This window comes from Ictidomys tridecemlineatus, chromosome 5, assembly GCF_052094955.1.
Source record: "Ictidomys tridecemlineatus isolate mIctTri1 chromosome 5, mIctTri1.hap1, whole genome shotgun sequence".
Classification (NCBI taxonomy): domain Eukaryota; kingdom Metazoa; phylum Chordata; class Mammalia; order Rodentia; family Sciuridae; genus Ictidomys; species Ictidomys tridecemlineatus.
Genome location: NC_135481.1, coordinates 4,787,238 through 4,810,619, shown reverse-complemented (window position 1 = coordinate 4,810,619; position 23,382 = coordinate 4,787,238). Strand labels below are relative to the sequence as shown.

The 23,382-nt window shown below is 42.0% G+C and overlaps 1 protein-coding gene across 2 annotated transcripts in view; it reads left to right on the top strand.

Annotated features, from left to right (window-relative positions):
- Oca2 (OCA2 melanosomal transmembrane protein) overlaps positions 1-23,382 on the top strand; it is a 338,081-nt gene that overhangs the window by 70,474 nt on the left and 244,225 nt on the right. For both annotated transcript variants that reach the window (XM_005316964.4, XM_078049109.1), the window contains exons 3-6: positions 10,167-10,265; positions 13,481-13,669; positions 17,380-17,437; positions 18,492-18,564. In XM_005316964.4, coding sequence (XP_005317021.2) covers positions 10,167-10,265; positions 13,481-13,669; positions 17,380-17,437; positions 18,492-18,564 — 419 coding nt within the window. The remainder of the gene's footprint in view (positions 1-10,166; positions 10,266-13,480; positions 13,670-17,379; positions 17,438-18,491; positions 18,565-23,382) is intronic.

Below are 23,382 nucleotides of genomic sequence, written 5' to 3'. Positions count from 1 at the left end.
ATGAAGGTTAATGGCCTAAACTCATCAATCAAAAGACATAGACTGGCAGATTGGATTTTTAAAAAAGTCCCAACAATATGCTGCCTTCAAGAGACTGATAGGAAAATTCATCGACGGACTGAAGGTAAAAGGTTGGGTAAAAATATAACACTCACATGGACTGCGTAAACAAGCAGGGGTTTCCATCCTCAGATCAAATAAAATAGACTTCAAGCCAAAGTTAGTCAAAAGAAATAAAGAAGATCATTTCATCCTGCTTAAGGGAAACATATCAACAAGACATAAATATTATAAATATATATGCCCCAAACAATGGAGCATCTGTATTTATGAAACAAACTCTTCTCAAGTTCAAGAGTTAAATAGAGCAGAACACAATAATTCTGGGTGACTTTAACACACCTCTCTCACCACTGGATAGCTTCTAAACAAAAGCTAAACAAACAAACAAACAAAACTATAGAACTCAATAATACAATCAATAATTTAGACCTAACAGACATATGTAGAATATTTTATCCATCAGTGAGTGAATATACTTTCTTCTCAGCAGCACATGGATCCTTCTCTAATTCAGACCATATATTATGCCATCAAGTAACTCTTAGCAAATTCAAAAAAGATACAGATACTACCCTGCATTCTATCAGATCATAATGGAATAAAATTAGAAATCAATGGTAAAATAAAAAAAGAAGCTACTCCAATACCTGGAGACTAAATAATATGCTATTGAATGATGCATGATTGCAGAAGACATCAGAGACAATATTAAAAAATTCTTAGAGGTAAATGAGAACACTTGATACAACATATCAAAATCTCTGGGGACTGGGGTTGTGGCTCAGCAGTAGAGCACTCGCTTAGCACATGTGATATCCTGGGTTCAATCCTCAGCACCACATAAATATAAATAAATAAAATAATAAAGGTATTGTGTCCAACTACAACTACAAAATAAATACTTAAAAAAAAATTCTGGGACACCATGAAGGCAGTACTAAGAAAAGTTCATTGCATAGAGTTAATTCCTTAAAAAAATAAAAAGACAACAAATAAATGACCTAACATTATATTTCAAAGCCCTAGAAAAAAAAGAACAAATCAACACCCAAATTACTAGAAGACAGGAAGTGATTAAAATCAGAGCTGAAATAAATGAAATTGAAGCAAAAGAAACAATTGAAAAAACTGACAAAAACGAGAAGTTGGTTCTTTGAAAAAATAAATAAAATTAATAAACCTTTAGCCATGCTAATGAAGAGAAGAGAGAGAAAACTCAAATCACTAACATATGTGATGAAAAAGGAAATATTATGATGGACACTCAGAAATACAAAAGATAATTACCAACCATTTTGAAAATTTGTACTTCAATAAAACAGAAAATATCGAAGACTCAACAAATTTCTTGAGTCATGTGATTTACTCAAACTGAATCAGGACAATATACACAAGTTAAACAGATCCATTTCAAGCAATAAAATAGAAGATGCCATCTAAACCCTACCAACCTAGAAAAGCCCAGGACCAGGTGGATTCACAGCAGAGTTCTATAAGACCTTCATGGAAGAACTAATACCAATGCTCCTCAAATTATTCTATAAAATAGAAAAAGAGGGAACACTTCCAAACTCATTCTATGAGGCCAATATCACCCTGATTCCAAAACCAGACAAAGACACATCAAGCAAAGTTCAGACCAATATCTCTAATGAACATATATGCAAAAATTCTCAATAAAATTCTGGCATATTGATTACAAAAATATATTAAAAAGATAGTGCACCACAATTAAGTGGGGTTCATCCTGGGGACACAAGGTTGGTTCAACATATGGAAATCAATAAATGTAATTCATCATATAAATAGACTTAAAGATAAGAATCATATGATCATCTCAATAGATGCAGAAAAAGCACTTGATAAAATACAGCATCCCTTCATGTCCAAAACACTAGAAAAACTAGGGATAATAGGAACATACCCTACATTGTAAAAACTATCTATGCTAAGTCCCAGGCTAACATAATTCTAAATGGAGAAAAATTGAAAGCATTCCCTCTAAAAACTGGAACAAAACAGGGATGCCCTCTTTCACCCCTTCCATTCAACATAGTCCTTGAAACTCTAGCCAGAGCAATTAGACAGATGAAAGAAATTAAAGGGATATGAATAGGAAAAGAAGAACTCAAAGTATCACTTTTTGCTGACAATATAATTCTATACTTAGAAGATCCAAAGAACTCCACCAGAAAATTTCTAGAATTAATAAATGAATTCAGCAAAATAGTAAGATATAAAATCAACACCCATAAAATCAAATGCATTTCTGTATATCAGTGATGAATACTCTGAAAGAGAAATTGGGATAACTACCCCATTTACATTAGCCTCAAAAATACAAAAACAAAAACATAAAAAAAACTTGGGAATAAACTTAATAAAAGTGGTGAAAGACCACTATAATGAAAACTACAGAACACTAAAGAAAGAAATTAAATAAGACCTTAGAAGATGAAAAGATCTCCCTGTTCTTGGATAGGAAGAATTAATATTGTTAAAATGACCATACTACCAAAAGCACTCTATAGATTTAATGCAATTCCAATCAAAATTCCAATGACATTCCTCAAAGAAATAGAAAAAGCAATGAAATTTATTTGAAAACATAAGTGACCCAGAATAGCCAAAGCAATCTGTAGCAAGAAGAGTGAAGCAGGTGGCATCACAAATCCAGACCTTAAAGTATACTATAGAGCAATAGTAACAAAAGAACGGCATGGTATTGGCACAATAACAGACATGAAGATCAATGGAACAGAATAGAAGACCCAGAGTCAAACCCACATAAATATAGTTATATTATACTAGACAAAGATGCCAAAAACATACATTGGAGGAAAGATAGCCTTTTCAACAAATCATGCTGGGAAAACTGGAAACCCATATGTAGCAGAACGAAATTTAACCCCTCTCATCCTGCATGAAACTCAACTCAAAGTGTATCTAGAACCTAAGCATTAGACCAGAAAAAAACCTGTGCCTACTAGAAGAAAATATAAGGCTCAACTTTACAACATGTTAGTTCAGGTACCAACTTCCTCAAGAAGACTCCTAAAGTGCAAAAAATAAAATCAAGAATCAATAAACAGGATTTTATTGAACTAAAAAGCTTCTTCACAGCAAAGGAAATAATCAAGAGTGTGAAGAGAGAGCCTGCAGAATGGGAGAAAATCATTGCCACCTATACCTCAGAAAGAACATTAATCTCCAGGATATATCAAGAACTCAAAACTTAACCCCCTCCCCACTGCAAAAAAAAATAATAACCCAATCAGCAAATGGGCAAAGGAACCAAACAGACACATCACAGAAGAAGAAATATGATCAGTTAACAAATATATGAAAAATGGTCAACATTTCTAGCAATTAGAGAAATGCAAATTAAAACTACACTGATATTTCATTGCACTCCAGTCAGAATGGCAATTATCAAGCATACGCATCACAATAAATGTTGGTGAGGATGTGGTGAGGATGTGGATCACACTCACACATTGCTGGTGGGATTGCAAATTGGTGCAATCACTCTGGAAAGCAGTATGGAGAGTCCTCAGAAAATGTGGAAAGGAACCACCATTTGACTCAGTTATCCCACTCCTCAGTATATACCCAAAGGACTTAAAAGCAGCATACTACATGACATCGCCATACCAATGTTTATAGCAACTTAATTCACAATAGCTAAGCTGTGGAACCAACCTAGATGCCCTGCAACTGATGAATGGGTAAAGAAAATGTGATTTTATATATATATATATATATATATATATATATGTATATATGCATACATACATACACACAATGGAATATTATTCAACCATAAAGAAGAATGAAATTAAAGCATTTGCCAATAAATGGATGGAATGGGAGACTATCATGCTAAGTGAAATAAGCCAGTCCCAAAATACCAAAGGCCAAGTGTTTTCTCTGATGTGCAGATGCTAACACACAATAATGGGCCTGGAGAGGGAAGAATAGAAGTTCAGTGGACTAAGCAAAGGGGAATGAAGGGAGGGGAGAGGAGGTGGAATAGGAAAGACAGTAGAGTGAATCAGACATAACTCTCCTATGTTCATATAGGAATACATCCACCAGTAAAACTCCACATCATGTACAACACTAGAATGGGATCCTCAATAGAATAAGTTGTACTCCATGTGTTTTATATGTCAAAATATACTCTATTTACATGTATGTCTGAAAAGAACAAATAAAAAAGAGTGTTATTTCCTCCTCTTTTATCAGCAAAAAGACTTTTTGGTGTATTTTATTCCTAAAGTTGTCATAAGAGTCAGCAATACCATGGAGTCCATGGCCACCACCTGCTCTGTGTCACTGTCCTGAACACTACACCTCTCACTTCTAGAGTGGACAGTGGGAAGGATGGCTCTGCCCAACAGCTGTGATAAACCCTCCCCTAAGAGGGCAGGAGCTAGGGGAGAGATGACCAGAGGGAGGGAATTCTACTGTGAAGAGGTGCTCAACAAAGCTTGAAGAGCAGGCAAGTGGAAGATGTGGACCCTGTGCTCAGCAAGGTCATGGGCCAGGCCAAAATGTGGGACAGATATGCTCAACTCCTTGGAGTTTTGGGGCAGAGTTTTGTTGTTTGGTTGGGAACCCTGGAACGTTAAACCATAGCCATGTCCTAGATCTTGCACACGCCCTAGATTCACCCGTTTAATCCTCACAGTAACTGTGGGAAGTGGTGACCATTGGTCTTCTCCCTTACAGGTGAGTAGATGGGGACATATGGGGTTAGTGGCTTGTCCAGCATCCACAGTGAGGAAACTGTGGCTTAGGCTAGGGGCCCATGCATGTCTCAGTGTGTAGGCTATGCACTGGGAAGACACAGGTCACAGCCCATCAGAGCCAAGAATACCATGGGTGTAGCTCCCCATGGAGCTCTGCATGGCTTATGCCACCTCCCCTCTGCACTCAGCCCTCTGCCTTCCTGCTGGCTCTTGGGTTTCCTCAGGGAAGCTTGGAGACAACCTTTGGAAAGTGTGTTGATGTGAGTTTGGTTGCCACACAGATCAGAGTAGAGACAGCACTTTTCATTTTGTCTTACATCACCATGCCCTTCCCTGTATGTGTTTCTCCCCCATAACTCAGAAATGTAGATGCCAATGAGATCACCTTGCTTCCTTCCTGTTTTACTGTGCACTGTGTGGTGGGGGCTTATCCTGAAGAAGAGTGTACAGAGGTTGCTTCCAAGCAGCTCAGCTGTGGACATCACTTTCCTTTCTGTGCTAAACTGAACTTAAAAAGCCTATCCCAGCTCAGACAGAATGATGATGAGAGTCTCAGAGGCTCTGATTGTATTCAGGTAAGAAATCACAGTCTTCTTCCAAGCCTTGTGAAAACTGCACATAAATGGGTAATAGCTTCCTGCTCGTGTTTCTTCCTCACCTGGCTGTGTTCCAGTCACCACTTTTGGGGCAAACTCAGCTATGCTTTTCCTAGCTGATTTGCTTTTCTTTCCTGAGAAGGTAGGTTGGGACAATGAAGTGTGTGTGTGTGTGTGTGTGTGTGTGTGTGTGTGTGTGAGAGAGAGAGAGAGAGAGAGAGAGAGAGAGAGAGAGAGAAGTGTGTGTGTGTGTGTGTGTGTGTGTGTGTGTGTGTGAAACCTCATTGTTCTCCCTGACTGGCAGAGAAGAATGGGGGTCATGTTGGCTGTGACTGCTGCTTGACTGGTCCATAAGGCCTCTTTGTGGTCATCTGCATGGAGGGCTCCCTGCCTAGCACCACCTCTCAGATGCATTGCCTCCTGGTGGGAAGGAAGGGCTGCAGACTGGTATCAGGAACTGGGCACATGCTGCTCTGCCCTTAGCAGCTGGGGGCCCACCCAGGGCCTGACTTCTTTGAGTGACATTTGCTCCTTTTCAAATGGGGAGAAAATGATCTATCTTTAGAGTTATCATGAGGGGTAAATGAGATCATAAGGTGATAGGCACAGATCCTGGATGCAGAAAGCATTCACTTTAATGACCATGGTTGTTGTTAATCCTTATCAAACATAATCCTAGCAATAATGAGTCGGGGAGAATCCCCTTTCTTTCTAGGATACTTTAGGGATACCTTCAAGCAATGGGGATGTGAAGAGCTGGCCCCAAATGGAAACATGTCTCTGTTTTCTGCAGCCTATCCCCTGCTCTGGTTATGGCAGGGCTCCTCAGCTGCCTTCAAACAGCTCAGCTGTGGTGGAAGCTCTGGGGCAGGGAGGGTCTCGTGGCTCAGCTTGGTTTTCACATACTTGGTCCCCACACACACATTGGGGTCCTTCCCTGACCTGTGCTCACAGACCTCCTGACCTGGGCTCACAGGGCTACTGACTGCCTTCCAACCCTCTGCCTTCTGCCTGATTTTTCCTGGTCCCACTTGCAGGCTGGCCCTGGGTGTAGCTCCCCATGGAACTCTGCACGGCTTATGCCACCTCTCCTCTGCACTCAGCCCTCTGCCTTCCTGCCCGCTCTTGGGTTTCCTCAGGGAAGCTTGGAGACATCCTTAGGAAAGTACATGGATATGAGTTTGGTTGCCACACAGATCAGAGTAGAGATCGCACTTTTCATTTTGTGCTACCGGCTCAGTGTCCCACTGCCAAGCAGAGCTGACCTCAGCCATGGCCGTGTCTGTGGTGCCTATACGCCACAGTGCTTGAGAGAGACTGAGAGCCAACCTCTTCCTCCGCCTCTGATACCCAGCCTCCAACTCCCCAAACTGTCCTTTGTGCTAACCATTCTCGTTTCTGGTCTTTAAAAATGTAAATTCTCACAGAAGTGTTAATATATGAGGTGCTTCATATCTGCAACAGTTTTAGTTACTTTTCTTCTTCAGTAATATTACATGAGCATCATAGGGTTGTCAAGTATTTGGATCTAGAAAGAACTGGAAGGTCTGGGGACGAGGAAACTGTTGAAGGTGAGTTGTGGCAGAGGTATGGGAAACAAGCTGAATCTCTCAGTCTGGCATGAACTTGTCTTCCTAATTTTCATGGCAGCAGGATTCCTTGACAGTGGTGGGGTTGGATCATATTATTCTAGGTCTTTAAAACTTATTGCTTGAGGATTTAAATCTTAGCTAATACCAGGACTGGCAGTGATAAAAATTTGTTCTTGCCTGTAACCAAAAGTTACAATATTAGAGACAGGCTTTCTTCCAGCAAGAGGATGGTAGTCCAAGAAAATTCTAGACCCATGACTCTACTTTTAAGAATCAATCCTAAGGAAATAGGCAGAGGCACACACAAACTTAATTACCAGTACTCTTGGCATTTGTTACTTACTTCAATAAAAACCCAGAAATCTCCTAAATCTCCATCAATAGATGGACTGTCAAGCTTAATGTGGCAATTCATATAAAGGAATATGATGATCAACATTAAAATCATGTTGTAGAAGAATAGTAAATAACATAGGAAATGCTAATGAGATGGCTAAGTTGAAAACTCTGAAGAAAAACACCTTATGTATGAGAATGTGTGTCCGTACAGGCAGAGATCCATAGATACACCTGACTTAGAAAAATATTCACTCTATGTAGGAAAAATAAACACAACAACAACAACAACCCTGAAAGCAAGTTCTTTAAATGTTAGCTTTGGGTGTCTCTGGAAAATGGGATTACATACAATTTTTAATTTGTTATCCTCTTTTTATATTTCCAAATTATTCAAAATAAATATTGCCTGCTTGTAAGTTTATGGGCATGGATGAATTTTGAAAATGCATGTACAGAGTTTGTTGAGACATGAGGGAGCCAGACACTGTTGAAATTTATGAAACCACACAGATGTGAAGTCAGAAAAATGTCAAGGGGATTTCTTTTTTCAGAAGAGAAAAGGTCAGGAATAATATAGATCTCATCACTACTTTCTCCCTTAATTACGCCAAAGGAAACAGGCCAGGCTTTCAGCTCTGTGGACTGTAGTTTTTATTGCCAAGCTCTGAAATGTGTATTCTGGGTCATCCTGAGTCTCCTCTATGCTTAGTTTATGTTCCAGGATGCAGGTCCGGGATCCTGCCGAGTAACAGGACCCAAAGAGAGATTCCTCTGTTCTCTCCTCTTTGGGAAGAAGAATGAATTTGAGACAGTGAGAAATACTATCAGGGTGGTGTCAAGTTTAAATTTTGAATGGCCTGAAGTCTCTTGGGAAATTTCCTGGTGAAACTCATTTTATTTTTAGCTTTTTAGAAAAATAATATAACTATGTAAAATAGTTTAGAAACCATTTCATAATGCTCAACTACAATCATAAAATACTATGTGTTACAAAGTACAACAGCATATTAAGCAATAATGAAATCAGCTACATGTGGCCACTGCAGAGAGGATAAAATGGACTTTGGACCCTTCCCCCATTTCCAAATTTCCTCCTTAATGGCAAGCAGGCAAATCCTGTGTGTTGTGTAATATGGTGCTGCCCTGTGCTGTTCTGAGACCCTCAGGGTTAGGCTTTCCAAGGAACCTGCACTGCATTAACCACTCTTCAGAGGGACAATGGTGATTCTAAGAACATTGTAATGGCTTAAAAAACTGTTTTGTTTGAGTCAAAAAGTCATTCTCAGCCAAATAAGTCATGATTCCTGGGTTTTAAACCATTCGTTATTAAATATTCATTAAGAACCTACATTGGTGGATAAAAACAACATGGCGGCCATTCATAAGGAACTCACAGTCTAATGAAAATAATTGCATCAGTAATCAAACTCATTCTTTTACATTTACCTCTTATTTAATGCATCAAAGCTGATGGCTGTGTGTGTGTGTGTGTGTGTGTGTGTTGTTTTCTCTAAATCTATATGACACAGTTGAGGAAATGGAAGCATAGGGTAGTTAAATAATATGATCAAGGTCTTTGAAATAGTGGGCTTTCCCAGTAATACCATGCATTAAACCATTCCTGGGAGCAACAGAAAATACCTAGATATTTGTTGACTCATGGATACATTTTTCTAAAGATACCTGAAGCCCTTCTAGATTTACAATTATCGGAGATTGGAGAAGTAGACTCAACTAATTGCATAAGCCAGTTTGAGCTGTTAAAAATACTCTAATTATTAAATTTCTTAGGCAAAAATTCTTCTACCTTCCTTCCTTCATCTGCCCAAATCAAGGCACCTACTCTATGCCTTTGTCCCTTCACATTCCCCTTACTGGCTAGGAAGGCCCCTGAGCAGAGAGTTCTCTGTCATCTGTGTTCTCCATCGAAAGTGGCCATAGGCAGCCCAGACATAGTGCCAAGGGGACTCATGCTGACCTCGAATAGACTCCATTTCTGTCTTCCTGGAGACACGGTGGGTGCTGTTAGTCACAGCTCAGTGGTCTGGTGTTCACTCATCCACAAAACCAGAGTCTTACTGTCTGTCACCAATGAATGCTTGAATGAGAAAAATAGTGGAAATATTTTTCTTATAATCCCTTCCTTGTGCATTTATGATCCAAAGGAATGACTGTTATTTCTCTATGTGAGTGATTCATGGCACCCACAGCATCTTTATATCATCTGGGCTATTTAAGAAAGGTAGTATATCAGTGTATAAAGTAACATATTCCCAATGATTAGGAATGAAAATGGTTTCTACATGTTTTCATAAAACATTATGTGTCCTTTAATGAGAACAGCCATATATTGGTGGTGCACTTGCATCTGCACAATCATTTCCCTTCCACAAAGCTCCTTATTTGATAACATTTTTGGCACAGCCTTTCTTTGAGTAGACAGGCCAGTGTAGCAGAGGGGCATCCTCCCAGGGCTTTGCCTCAGTTGTGGCTGCTGCCCATTGCGAGACTCCTCCATGCCATTCTGGCTACCATTTTATTTCCACCAGTTGGCCCTGACTTCTGCTACTTGGTCTTCCAGTAGAGGCCATTAGGCTTTTTTTTTTTTTTTTTTGGTTAGACTGGAGAAAAGGATAAATTCTAATTGTCTCTCCTAAACTCTAGATTTTACAATTCAGATAGAACTTCTTTTGGGTCAAAATTCCATGTACAATTTATTGCTGAATCTTGGGCAGATTTTTGGCTGGATCTTGCTCCCTGTTATTGGGGACACCTCCATTGTTTTGTGCTGCTGATTCTGGTTCCTTTCCTGTCTTTTTCAGGTCCGCATCTCCTTTGCTTCAGTTCTTCGGCTCCAGTTCTAAAGACCCCTGCATTACAGAAAATACTCCATTACTGCATAATTCCTCACAAGACAGAGGGTGAGATTTTTGTTTCTCTTCTTAAGAATGTAAGAACTCTTTGGGCAATGTCCATGGCACTTATGGTGGAGAATTTCTTCCTAAGCTCTAACTTTTTACTTGACATTTGATCTCTATCAGATCCTCGATACATCATTGTAATGGATGTTCCTCATGCTGGTGGTTATATCTGTGGCTTAGGAATTCCCAAATGACCTGAAGCATAACCTTACAATGATTACTGAGCCCATGTGAGACTGGGGTTTCTCAGCCAGGAGTGAGGTTGACACTGTCTGGAGACATTTTTGTTTATCACACTGGTAGCTGGGGTGCTGTTGGCATTGAAGGGCAGAGGTCAGAGTGATGCACAGGTAACCCTCCCACACCGTCCCACCAGCCCAAATGTCAATAGTAATGAAGTTGAGAAACCCTGTATGTAAGATTCACAAGAAAGTTTCATTCCTGCTAGACAGAAGGTCTTTTCTGAGGCAAACCTGGGTAGCTCTAGAATTGTCTGAGCAGAGCTAACCTGGAGGATAATGTGCAGAGACACTCCCTCTAGGATGAGGGGTTGGCTAGGTCTTCAGTCACAACTCCTGTTTTTTCTGCAAACAATTTTCAGAAATCCTGAGACACTTCTTGGTGTCCCCTGGTTCCCTACACATCTTGTTACACAGTATGCCCCCTGCTGCCAGCCCCTCAGTGATAGATGGGTGGTGGGCATTTCTACTGACCCATCTGCTTAAAGCTTCCCTTTGGGGGAGGGGTGGGATAACTCTTGTCCCTGTCTCTCCTAATCCGTATCTTTGAAAAACAAACACTTCATACATCTCTTTCTTTAATGCTTTCTCTTGAATTATCCAGTAAACAGCTAAGGCCTGAGACATTTTAGAATTTATGATTCACTGGAAAACCAATGAGCATGTGGGACACAGAGACATGCTCTGGGGTGTTAACTGGGCCTCACATCAGAGGCCAGAACACGGATCAGCTTTGCTTAGAGCTTTTGCATGAAGCTCACTAAAGTATTGGTGTGGGAAGGTCTTTCTGCTGCTTTACTTTTACTCAGTTTTGTGGCAGTTTTAATCAAGATAACATCCATTGATTTACATATTTTCAGAAATAAATGTGTCCTTTTCAGCATATCGAGGGCAGGAATGTTCAGTGGTACAGGGTCAGAGTTTGCCCTGCATTGGCACCGACCAACATGGTGGCTTCTCGTCAAACATGGTTATTCAAATTAAAATGAATTAAGTTGAAACAAAATTAAAAATTCAATTCTTCAAGTGTCCAACAGCAATTGGCTACTGGCCTAGGCAAACAGAATGTTTCCATCTCCGCAGAAAGTTCTAGTGCACACCACCACTTTAGAAAGCACTGACATTGGGCTGGGGTTATGGCTCAGAGGTAGAGAGTATACCTAGGTTAGATCCTCAGCACCACATAAAATAAAATAAAGACATTGTGTCCATCTATAACTAATAATATATATATAATATATAATATATATATATATATATATATATATATATATATGAAAGCACTGAAATTAACTTGCTTTGTTTTTTCCATTTATAAGAAAGCACTTTCTTAGTTCCAGTTTTGTTACAGTTGTGTTTCTTCAGCAGTTAAGAGGAGAGAGAAATTATTTTTCACATACCTGAACATTGTCTATTCATAAAATTGACAGAAAATATTAACAATTTTCAGTCATTTGTTATCTCACTACATATTGATTTTACACAATCTAATTTTCATCTTGGGGCTTCTCCTTTTGAATATAATTTTTTTCAGTTCTAAAGCTCTGATACATATTCAGGAAAATCATAATACTCTGTTAAGTTAGCTGGGTTTGAGCATCCTCACTTTTTTCTAACATGTAACAACAGATTGCAGCTGTCATTAATGGTGATGTTGTGATCTCATGTGTATTCTCTGCATTGCATGAACATCCTTGGCATTTTGTACAGCCTCTTGAGAGTCAGGTGCACTTGTACAGAGGGAATTGTTCAGAAGACCAGGGATTCAACCAATTTATGTAAATGGATGTGAGCACCTATAATTTTGTAACAAGTTCCCCTTGGTTTGTCTTTCTAAACATAGACCCCATTCATGGACCTGTCTAGCAAATACTGATGTTGCTCATTCCTGCTCATTTTGCCTTGGATATTGTGTGGGAAATCCAGGTAGACTACTTGCCCCACAGCTTCATTTCAGAAAGATATACACAGAGCAGGAAAAGCTCACACCACTCAACTCTGCTTCAGGACAAGTATAACGGATCTAGGTATTGAGAGATCAAGCCCATTCAGAGAGAGACAAATATTGAAACAAGTGGGAACTGGTCTGAGCCAGTAACAGCTGTATTAGAAGATTCCCCAAATCAAAAAAGACTGATATTTCTTGAAGGCCCACAATTCATTTTGAAGGCCTGAGTGATTCCTGGAGATTTCCTTTGAGCCAAGTGTCCTGTGATGTCAAGAGATCCATTCCTTCCACCAAAGTGAGCAAGTGCCTCACGTCTTGATTCTTTTGAAGATCAGGGTTGGTTCTATGACATTTCACACCTCACCACTGAGAGGAAATCTGGCTTTGCTGGTGCAATTTCAGAATAAATAACCACATTGTGCTGAGAAAGTTTCTCCCAAGTTTCCAACCCCCTCCCTGGCACTAACCTATGCCTTCATTCCCCAAATAACTGTGTTCAATTGAACTGAAGTTGAGGGACGTGGGTGATGAAGTTGGATCGGCACCTGGTGGGAGCTTTGGAAATGGATGATGAATACTGCCATGAAGTAAGGAGAGAAAGTGGGGAAGGACTAGAACTCTTGTTATCATCACTGCAGAAGGATTGGATCCTACACCTCACTTCCCATCCTAAACTGACCCAGCATTATTTTATGTAAATAATATGACTTTCTGAGTGTTTTGGGGGCACAGCTAGTTTCTGTTGATCCTTTCTGTGTTTGTTGGCTATTTTGTTGGCTTTTTTTGTTTTGCTTTTCCTCCAGAGCACCTGGGTCTAGAAAAGGTTTTGAGTTCTATGCTGGTGAAGAGGCTCTGAGGCAGCCTTTGCAGCCTTTGCAGTTAAAACTAATACGTACTTTTGAACTAAATATCCAGGACATGGAATTGACTTTATCATTTTGTACACACACACACACACACACACACACACACACCAAAAAAAAAAGGCAAAACAAAGCAAAAATAACTACCAAGCTCTCGTTTTCCAGGTCTCGGTGCATGCCTGCTTACTCCTCAGAGTTCATCACCACTGACGAATCTTGGGAAAACAGCTCGGTTGAGTGGGAACGAAGATACCTGCTGAGCAGAGATGCAGCTGGTTTGTCTACATCTGCCTCCTCAGAGAAGGGGGAGCTTCCGGACAGCACCCACCTCAGAGTCCATATGTCCACACTGAGGTAGGTGGATGCCAACTCTGGCAGTGGGATCACTGCCATGGGACAAAGCAGGGGTTTTACCCGCACTAAAGTCTTCTAAAACGACAGGGTGAAGAGGAGCATGGCTTTTAGCATTTAGCCAGGCTCCACGGTTTCCTTCAAAGTTTTCTACTTTTCTCCCAGGCCTTGGAGGACATTTAAAGTGGCCCTGAAAAATCGGTGTGCAGCCCTTGAGGCGGATGACAAACATAAATGACCCACATCCTATACTCTCTACCTTTTGCTTGCGGGGTTCGGGGTCTTCATGGCTTTTAGGTTTGTAAATAGAATCGATTCACTTCAGGAGTGCCTGGGGCTGGTGTTTCAGAATTTGATACCATCTTTGTGGTTATCATGAAGGTTTGGGTCTAGTGCATGGTGCAGCCTGAGGGATGCAGTGGCCTCCTGCATAGTGGGAGCTGGGAGCCTAAGGCTGCATGTGTGTGTGTGTGAGTGGATGGCCGACGCAGGTGTGGGGAACGAGGATCTCTGAGTCACTCACATCAACAGCCACAGGTGCTGCCCTTGTGGGAGCGCCCTCACTCTAACAGTTTTATTTGCTGGGCTTTTCCCCCTGCGCACATTTATTTGGAGAAAGGGCTCTTTTGAGATCAACCTGTTTGAAAAGCATCATCTCCTGGGACAGAACAAGACTTAGGAGTGAGAATCAGTGGTCCCAATTCTGGATCTGACCTGAAATAACTGAATGACTGGTAGAGCCATATGTGGTCATATTACTGCCTTCTGTCACCTAGTGTCCCTTTGCTCTCTGGCCTTCCACGTGCTAACAGTAAGATGGTACGTGCATGATTTGCTGTTTCTATGTCACTACCTTTGGGGATTAAGTCCTTTTTGAAGATCCTTTCAGGGCTGAATTGAAATGCACTCAAGTGCTTGCCCCAAGTGCACCTACCTGTGCCCACAGGGGCCACTTTCAAACCCTTGTAATTCGCTGGAACTGTTACTCAGTTATCTTACTGGCAACATTCCTGGGGGTGAATGGAGAGTATCTTGAAGGTAAGGATTTTGCCTAAGGTCACTCAGATTGTGAACCAAGATTGGAGCAGGGATTAGATCCCAGGTCCGCCCACGGCTGCTTGACCATGGAGCTGTCTCTTTCCACCAGGCTTCCTACTTGTTTGTAGCTTCTTCACCAGGAGTGGTCTCAGTCCTTCTCCTAGGTGCAGCAAAAATTTGTCTCATGAATCTGCCCTGAAATTATGTAAATCATGAAATTAATGTGAATGGTAATGTAGTCCCATGGGTTATGAGAAGGGTCAACCCTAGCATTGTTAATGTGTTTTCCCCGCTGGCTAACAGCTCGAGAGGATGCCATGTTCTCAACTGCCTCGCAATTTAGATAAATAGAATCCCATACATTTGAGACTTGACTTTCAATGGTGGTTTTATTCTCTGTGATTCCTGGAATAGTTGCCTTGTGCTTGATATGGAACTAAAGGATGTTAGTATCGTATTTTATAATATTGTAACTGAATGCAAGGAGTTCACTTCTTGGTGAACATAAGCCAATAAGTACAACCAAGAGGTAAGAGTGGAGATAGGCCAGGCATGGTGGCACACACCTGTAATCCAGCAACACGGGAGACTGAGGCAGGAGGATCGAAAGTTCAAAGCCAGCCTCAACAACTTAATGAGGCCTAGAGAAACTTATTGTGATCCTGTCTCAAAATAAAAAATAAAAAGAGATAGGGATATAGAGGAGATAGTTTTATTACTTATAAGCAAGGTGTCATGGTGTCACCTGAGCAAACAAAGCCAGGGGTTTTTATTGGGGAAACTTAAAAAAAAAAAAAAAGACTGGTCATCACATGTAGAGGTAGGTACATTTTTGAACATGTTCAATTTGATATTATGTTTCTTCATGTATCAAATGTTCAAAAAGTGGTGGGTAGGAATGCCTTAGGGTGCAGAGTTTAATATTATAATGAGCAAAGTTTACTCGAGGTCACCTGAAAGGGTTGGGTCAGAATGACACTGATTTTGTCTGGTTCCTTGTAAGTTTCTCTGGAGACCATGTTCAAACAAACAAACAACAACGACAAAACAACTTTAGAGACACATGCACAGTCATTTAGAAGGGCAGCCCCTTTTTCCTGAAAGAACTGGTTATTGTCCCTGAAAGTGGCTAACAATATGTCTAGAAAGTGCTGGGCTAGATTAGTGAAGAAACTTGTAAAAAATATTTTATTGTGGATTGTCAGCTCTGCTGTACATGTCAGTTATGTAGAAAGAAATTTGTGTCTAGAATGGCTCAATTAATGCTTCATTCTTTAAAAAGAAATGTCATTTTGATTCCTATTTAAGTGGGAGCTGTTGAATCATAATTTGGAAGCATGAAATGATTATTCATCAAATTCATTAAGTCTAAGAGAATGCCAAAATAAGACTTTACCGTTTTCAAAGGATCAGATTTTTCCAAGTGTGGAACTCAACTCAGTGAAGAGAGTAAGAAAAAAGATGTCCCAACACAGATCTTCTCCCTTTCTTCTGCAAACATATAGCTGGTATAGGCTCTGTGCCAGTACACTTCCTCGTGCAGAGACAGAGCAAACACACCACCTCAGTGACTGCCCTAGCACAGCAGCTGGCAAGAGAGCAAGCAATAGTGCCATAAAGAGATGGGATGCAGGGCTGGGGTTGGGGCTCAGTGGTAGAGCACTTGCCTAGCACATGTGAGGCCCTAGGTTCGATCCTTAGCACCACATAAAAATAAATAAAAATAAAGGTATTGTGTTCATTTACAACTGAAAAATAAATATTAAAAAAAAGAGAGATGAGATGCAGGGTGGGGGCTGTAGCTCAGTGGCAGAGAGCTTGCCTAGCGCCACAATATAAATAAAAACAAAATAAAGGCATTTTGTCCATCTACAACTACAAAAATAAATAAATAAAACAAAAATAAAAAGAGATGGGATCCATGGCTGAATGAGCAGAGATGAAGACTGCAGCCAGGGAGGATCTTGGTGAGGTAAAGCTCCTGTGGTATGGTTGTAGCTGGTGGACTGTGGGGCTGCAGAGGGCAGACTGAGTTCAAGTTCATGTAGGGTCTGGGGGCCACAGTTATGAAGAGGGTGATAGTGACAGGGTTGGAACAACTTTGGAAACCCTCAGTTGGGCTGAGTATGTGACCTGTCAAGTTATCGCCTATAGAATTCTTGAAAAGATCTTGCTAATAAAATCAGTCACAACTTTGCAATTTCTTTCTCGAATTATTTGTTTTTATATTTGATGGTAAATCTATAATTCTACCTTCTGGAAAACATAAGGGAAACTAATTGATAAATGTGAATTGAAGAGCCAAGATAAGGAACTCAATTAACTTGTCAGAAAAAAAGAAAAAACAAAACAAAACAGAAAACCAGAACTGGAGCCTTCAGAAGGTTAGCAAAGAGTCCCAAATCATGAGCGTTATTTTCAGGAGCTGGAAGATGTGTGCAAATGCTCAGGGTTAACACTGATCTCTTTGTGCCTCCACCAATCCCTTTCTGATGAGGCAGTAGGTTTCCTGGCCCAGAGTTCTCCATACCATGTTATGGAAAGAAGTCACGATGCATGATTTCCAATGGAGATAACTCAGGGCATCAGAAAAGCAGCTGAGGTTGGTCAGGTCTGTCCACTCGCAAACAGGATTGCGGCCACGTACTGCTCACGTCCCGCCTTTTCTCTTGCAGGCGCTGCTTGCAGTGGGTGAAAGTCACGGGTCTGTTTGTCTTTGTGGTGGTGTGCTCTGTGAGTATCATGGCGGCTCCTAGCCCTCTGTGGGGTCAGTGAAAGTGCCGGAGGCTTGTTGGGTGGATTTGGCTTCCTAGGTTCCTTGGGCTGGGTGGCGGGAGGATCTAAGGTGTGGGATCCATCATTTGTCCTTCTTTGCCCATTTTTCTGAACTTTGTTTGAAGGAGATGCTGAAGGCAAATGGGGGTGGTGGACTAGGGTGGCAAGGGAAGCCTGTCCTTCCCCTGTGCATGACCATATATCTGCTCCTCTGGATGTGACATGTAGACAGCAAGGGTGGTGCATGATGACTGCAATGAGTCAAGTGCAATCAACTCCTAAAACCTATGAGGGAGCAGTGTCCAGAGACAGGAGACCTCTGCATGAATCAAAACAATTACCCTGAACTCTGAAAACTTCATGATTTTATTATTATTATTTTTGCCACCTCTGTGCCCTTGTATTCACTACTCACACAATTGTGTGGCTGTGAAGCTTCTCTCGGCAAGGCCTGGAAGGTGTGCTGGGATTTCAACGATGAGAGTGAGCCAGGTCTGCCTTGGTCTCTGGAGCTAACTTGAGCTTGGTGTCTACTATTCAGCATTATTTTGGGAATTGCAGATTTTGTGATTTGTGGACACTTTCAAATAGAATATGAAAAATTTGTTTTGAACTTCTATAATGTGTCATTTTTCTGTCATTACTTTCTGATGGCATTTCAGGTTCTTTGCAGATTTCACAAATACACGTTATAACCATCACAGAGACCACATTCTTCTGCTCTCCTACATGGGCAAACCATAGTTACTCACTTTTGACAATTTAATTTTGATGTTGGATATTTAATCCTAAAAGCTGGCAAATATCGATAATCAAGGCCCATTGTAGCTGAGCGTCATATAACGAATGAGAATATTTTAATATCTAAGAAAAAGCTATTCAGAGTAAGCTGGTGAAATTTGGATGCATAAATCATCACCATCATATCTCTATTTTTAACAGTAATCAAAATTACTTAAATCCTGTTGCTCTCATATCTAAATCTGTCATTAGATGTTTCTGACTGTTACAGATTTTATTCAGCCTGTATCCAGATCAAGGAAAGTTCTGGCAGTTGTTGGCTGTGTCACCGCTGGAAAGCTACTGTATCCAAAATATACAAGGAGATGGGTCCGTTGCCCAGGGTCCAGATCCACCAAGCAGGAACTATTACAGCTGTCACCTGGTTTTGATGATTGCTTTGTCTCTTCATATTTTGTGTTTCCTCTTGACTGTTTGTGTGCTTTGTAACTTTTTGTTAAAAGCCACACACATTCTATAGGATTCTGAGTAGATTCTGAGGTCAGTAGTTTTTAAGATTGGAGATGAGCCGTATCTTAACTTCTATAGGCACTAGTTGGAGGGTTTATGTAAATCTAGTCAGAAGTCACCTGTGCTCAGGTTTGTGGTTGCTATGGGAATCTGGTGCACTAGACACTTGGAATTACCAGGCCTCTAGCCAGACTGTCTGCAAGGACTTGCTCTATTCCTGACCCTTCCACTACATAGAGCTACTCTCTCCCTCTTCCCCTCTCCCAGCTACTGGGTTTCCGCAGAACCCTCAACTACCAGATGATGCAATTCCCAAGCAAATTAGGGTTTTTACACCTTTGGGGAGACAGAGGAGGGGGGATGTGGGTGGAGTTTGATAGTGGTTGCCATCTCTTCCAACTGGGAATGTTGGGATCTGCTCTCTCTGAATTCTCTCCAGTCTTGTCTTCCCTGTGGGCACTTGCGGGGGTTCCTGGAAGAAAAGCCTGGAAGAAGATATAAACATCTCTACCTCCGAGTCTCTGAGCTTCGTGTTCTCATACTAGCTCACACTTGAGCAGTTTCTGAATTTCCTGGTTTGAGCTTGCCTGTTTCTATAGTGTGGTGGCAGCACTTGTGCCTGGACAGCAGAGCCCCACCTTGTTTTTCCTGAAGATTTCAGGTTTATTGTTTGCCCTGATCTCATTCTGGAAGAAGCAATAAGCCAGTCACTTATGTTTGTCCAGCCTTTTCTGGTGGAAAGGGCACTTTTCCAGTTGTTTACACATTCAGTTAAGATTGGATGTCCAGAGCCTCACTTGGAATAGACAGTTAGCTTCAGATGCCTGAGCATGAGACCCCAGAAAACTGCTCAGAGCAGTGGGAGTCAGTGGTGGGTCCTGGGAGGGGATGCTTCTTAGAAAGGGGAGTGGTATGGGGGAGAAGGTGAGGAAAGAAAGAGAAGGAGGAAGAGGAAGCTCCGGCTAGGTCAAGAATTTCTGATTACACTAACCCCCCACATCTATAGTTTCACTTTCCAAGGTTTCAGTTACCAACAGGTTTTTTGCAGGGGGGTGGGTGGGTACCAGGGATTTAACTCAGGTGCACTTGATCACTGAGCCGTATCCCTAGCCCTGTTTTGTATTTTATTTAGTGACAGGGTCTCACTGAGTTGCTTAGTGCCTTGCTTTTGCTGAGGCTGGCTTTGGACCCATGATCCTCCTGCCTCAGTCTCTAGAGCCGCTGGGATGACAGGCAGGTGCCACTGCACTTATATCAGTTACCCACAGTTAATTGTGGTCCATACATATTAACTGAAGAATTTACATGGATTTAAACAATTCATAAATTTTAAACTGTGTGCTGTTCTAAGTGGTATAATGTAATCTTGAGCAGCTGTCCCACTCTGCCTGACCCGGGACATGAATCATCCCTCTATTCAGTGTGTTCATGCTGCATATACTACCCTCCTGGTTAGTCACTTAGTAGCTATCTCAGTTTTCACAGACGTCATGATTTTAGTGCTTGTGTTCTGGTATCCCTTATATCACTTAATGATGGCCCCAAAACAGAAGAGTAGTGATTCTGGCATTTTGGATATGCCAAACTGGAAATTGCTTCATTTAAGTGAAAAGGTGAACCTTCTTGGTATGTACATAGGGAAGGGTACTATCTGTGGTTTTAGGTTCCATGGAGGTCTAGGATTGTACCCCTCATACACAAGGGCGATTATTTTCTCTCTTTTAAGGAATCAATTCATTTAAAGAAATAAATGGCAAGTTTTTTTTTTCAACTGTAGTGTCTTTGAATTTTAACCTTTGAAAACTGAAATTTTAGGAAATCGGGTCATTTCCTCAAAGTCAGTTGCAGTCTGCCACATAGTTTTGTTTTCTTAAGTCCTTCTGAGGGGATCTCCCTCATCTTCCCAGGAGTCCCTCTCTGTGAGCCAAGTGATTCACACACATAAGGTAGCAGCAGCCCTCTGGCAAGGCCTGAACTCAAGGTCTTTAGATGAGCTCAGGATCATGGTCCATGTGCATCCTTCTGTCTCAAAAACCAGAAGTGCCCAGTCCACCTACCTGCCCCAGGACAGAGTAGCTCTGATGCCCAACTGAGCACTTCCTCTTGTCTTTGTATTTCCTTTAAAGTCACTTTAAAATTGTGACTTGACTTTTGTCTAAGAAGTGTCTTTCTGGAGAGAGAACTGAAGAGCTCTAGGATTTTGATAAACTTGTTTCTCATTCTTCTTCCTTTACCTCCATTCCACCTCTATGGCTGAAAAAAAACAAAAACAAACTAAGATTTCTTCCTTCTTTTCCCTGGCTCTGGGGGGGGGGTCTTCTCAAAGTCCTGGCTTCATGGTGGCCCCTGGGATATGGATGTTGCCCTCCCTCTGGGTGGTTTCACTTCAGGTGGTTACCACCTGCAGAGAACCTGCTGGAAGGGGCTTGATCCTGATCAGACATTGTTCAGTGAGACACAGGTGGGGTGGGGTGGGGTGGGGAGGTGTTGAGGGAGTCTGGTGATTGGACACTTTCAATGCTCTGCCTGGGCAGCCTGGTGAACACCGACACCGACAACCTTATCAGTCAGTACATAGCTCAGGTAAGCACAGCAGATTTGCACAAGAAGATGGGTCATAACAACAAAAAATGCCATCTGTCCATCCCACCCATCTGCAGTGTATCACTTTTTTTTCTAAAGCATTTTGGTAAAGTTTCTTCCTGAGAAGTCAAATGTGCCAGGCCCTGCTCAGGATTCCGTGACCCGTCTATTCCAATGAGCCCTTCTTTCTTGTCAGCAGGAGTGACCAGGGAGCTCTTTCTTCTGCTCTCCCAGTGCCTTGCACGTTTAGATGAAGGGAGAGAGAGGTGGAGGGAGACTGGCAAGAAGGTCGCGGTGCTGCTGAGTCTGTGGAGCATCACCTTCTGTGAGGGCCGGTGAGTTCCCTGCTGGCTCCTTGGGGAAAATGCATGATTGTCTTATGGATTTCCTAGGGATTTCTTCCTGTGGAAGCTCATGGATCCTCTCCCAAGATCCTGGACTAAGGTTCCACTGTAGGGGTTTGTGAAAGCAGTTGTCCTTGGGCCTGTGTGGAGAGGAGCTGGTGACTTAGACACTGCAGAGGATGCTCCTGGATGCCCCAGAGAGCAAAAAACTGCTGGACTTTAAGAAGAGGCTAGAACCTTTAAGGGGGATTCTCAGGGAAAGTGCATTAAGTGTAGACCTGGGGTAGGAGGTAATTCAGGACTGATTCTGAAAGACCAATGGCAGCCTCCTGTGGTTGTCCTTTGAAGAAACAGCCCTGCGCCCTCCCTCCCTTTCTGACTGACCTGTGGCTGGCCCCCTGGATGGGGTCTGGAGGAGGTACATGGTAGTGGTGGTGTCTATTGGGATGGGAAGGGCTTTTGGGGAAAGCATCACTTCCCCTGAGTTGGGGAATAATAAAGCTACCATTCCCTGGTGAACTTCTGTCTCCTTGCAACAGTCAGACTGTGTCAGCTCAGTAATTACAGGGTTTATTTTAGAAACCTGTAATTGCAGGCACCTGAAGTTCTTTGTCCCTGAATTGTTGTCTATGCTTGTTACGAGGAAGGTCTGTCAAAGGCGCCTAGGTCATGAGGAAAGGAGGAGGCCGGCAAACCTTGACCTGCAGGTTCCTTAGGCTGGCCCTCCTGCCTTCCCTCCCTCCTTCCTCCCTCTTTCCCTTCTGCCTTCCCTCCCTCTCTTCCTTCCTCTAGCCCTCCCTCTCCGATTCCTTCTTCCCTTCTCTCTCCCTTCTTTCTTTCCTTTTTCACCACCACTTCTTCCTTCTCTTTTTCTCATTCCATCTCCCTCCTTCTGTCTTTTACCCCACGCCCAGTGTAGGGGTGTTATTACAATCCTCCCCCTACCCTCCTAGGCTTTCCAATGGGGACCTTGTAAATTAAACTGACAAAAGACAGATTAATAAGAAAAAAAACATATCAGGAGATTAAATATAAAGTATTGGCTTACATGATTATGGAGGCTGAGAAGTCCACAATCTTCCTCTGCAAGCTTGGAGATCCAGGAAAAGCAGTGCTATAGCTTGAGGGCATCAACTTGGAGAGCTGCTGGGATATATTCCAGTCCACACCTGAAGGCCTGAGAGCCTGGAATGTCTAAGGCAGAACAGTGTCTCATCTCCATCGTCAAGCAGAGAGCAAATCCCCCTCCTCCCCCTTTGGTTCTACCTGGACCCTCATTGAATTTGATAATGCTCACCTGCATTGGGGAGGGCCAGTTCTAATGCCCATCTCAGAAACACCCTCATAGACACCCAGAAATAATGCTTTACCAAACATCTGGGCATGCCGTGGTCTAGCCAAGTTGCCTCCCTTGTTAACTATCACAGGGGAAAAAGAGGAACTTGATCAGATATCGGGGATGGAATGATATCCTACTAGAATTAAGAGCAGCAAATCAAGGATGAGGCCAAGATTAAGGCCTAGTGTAGATGAGGGCTCAGATGAGCCAGAGCACAGTTTGGCCAAGAAGGAAATCTTCACCAGGTGTTAACTGAGCTCCACGTTGGATGGCTCTGTAGCAAACTGAAAGGTAAGCCTTTGAGGGCTTTTTTAGTTTAGGTCCCTCTTCAGGCTCTCATGGACTGCTCCATGTCCTGAGGTAGCTCATATCTTCCTCCACACAAT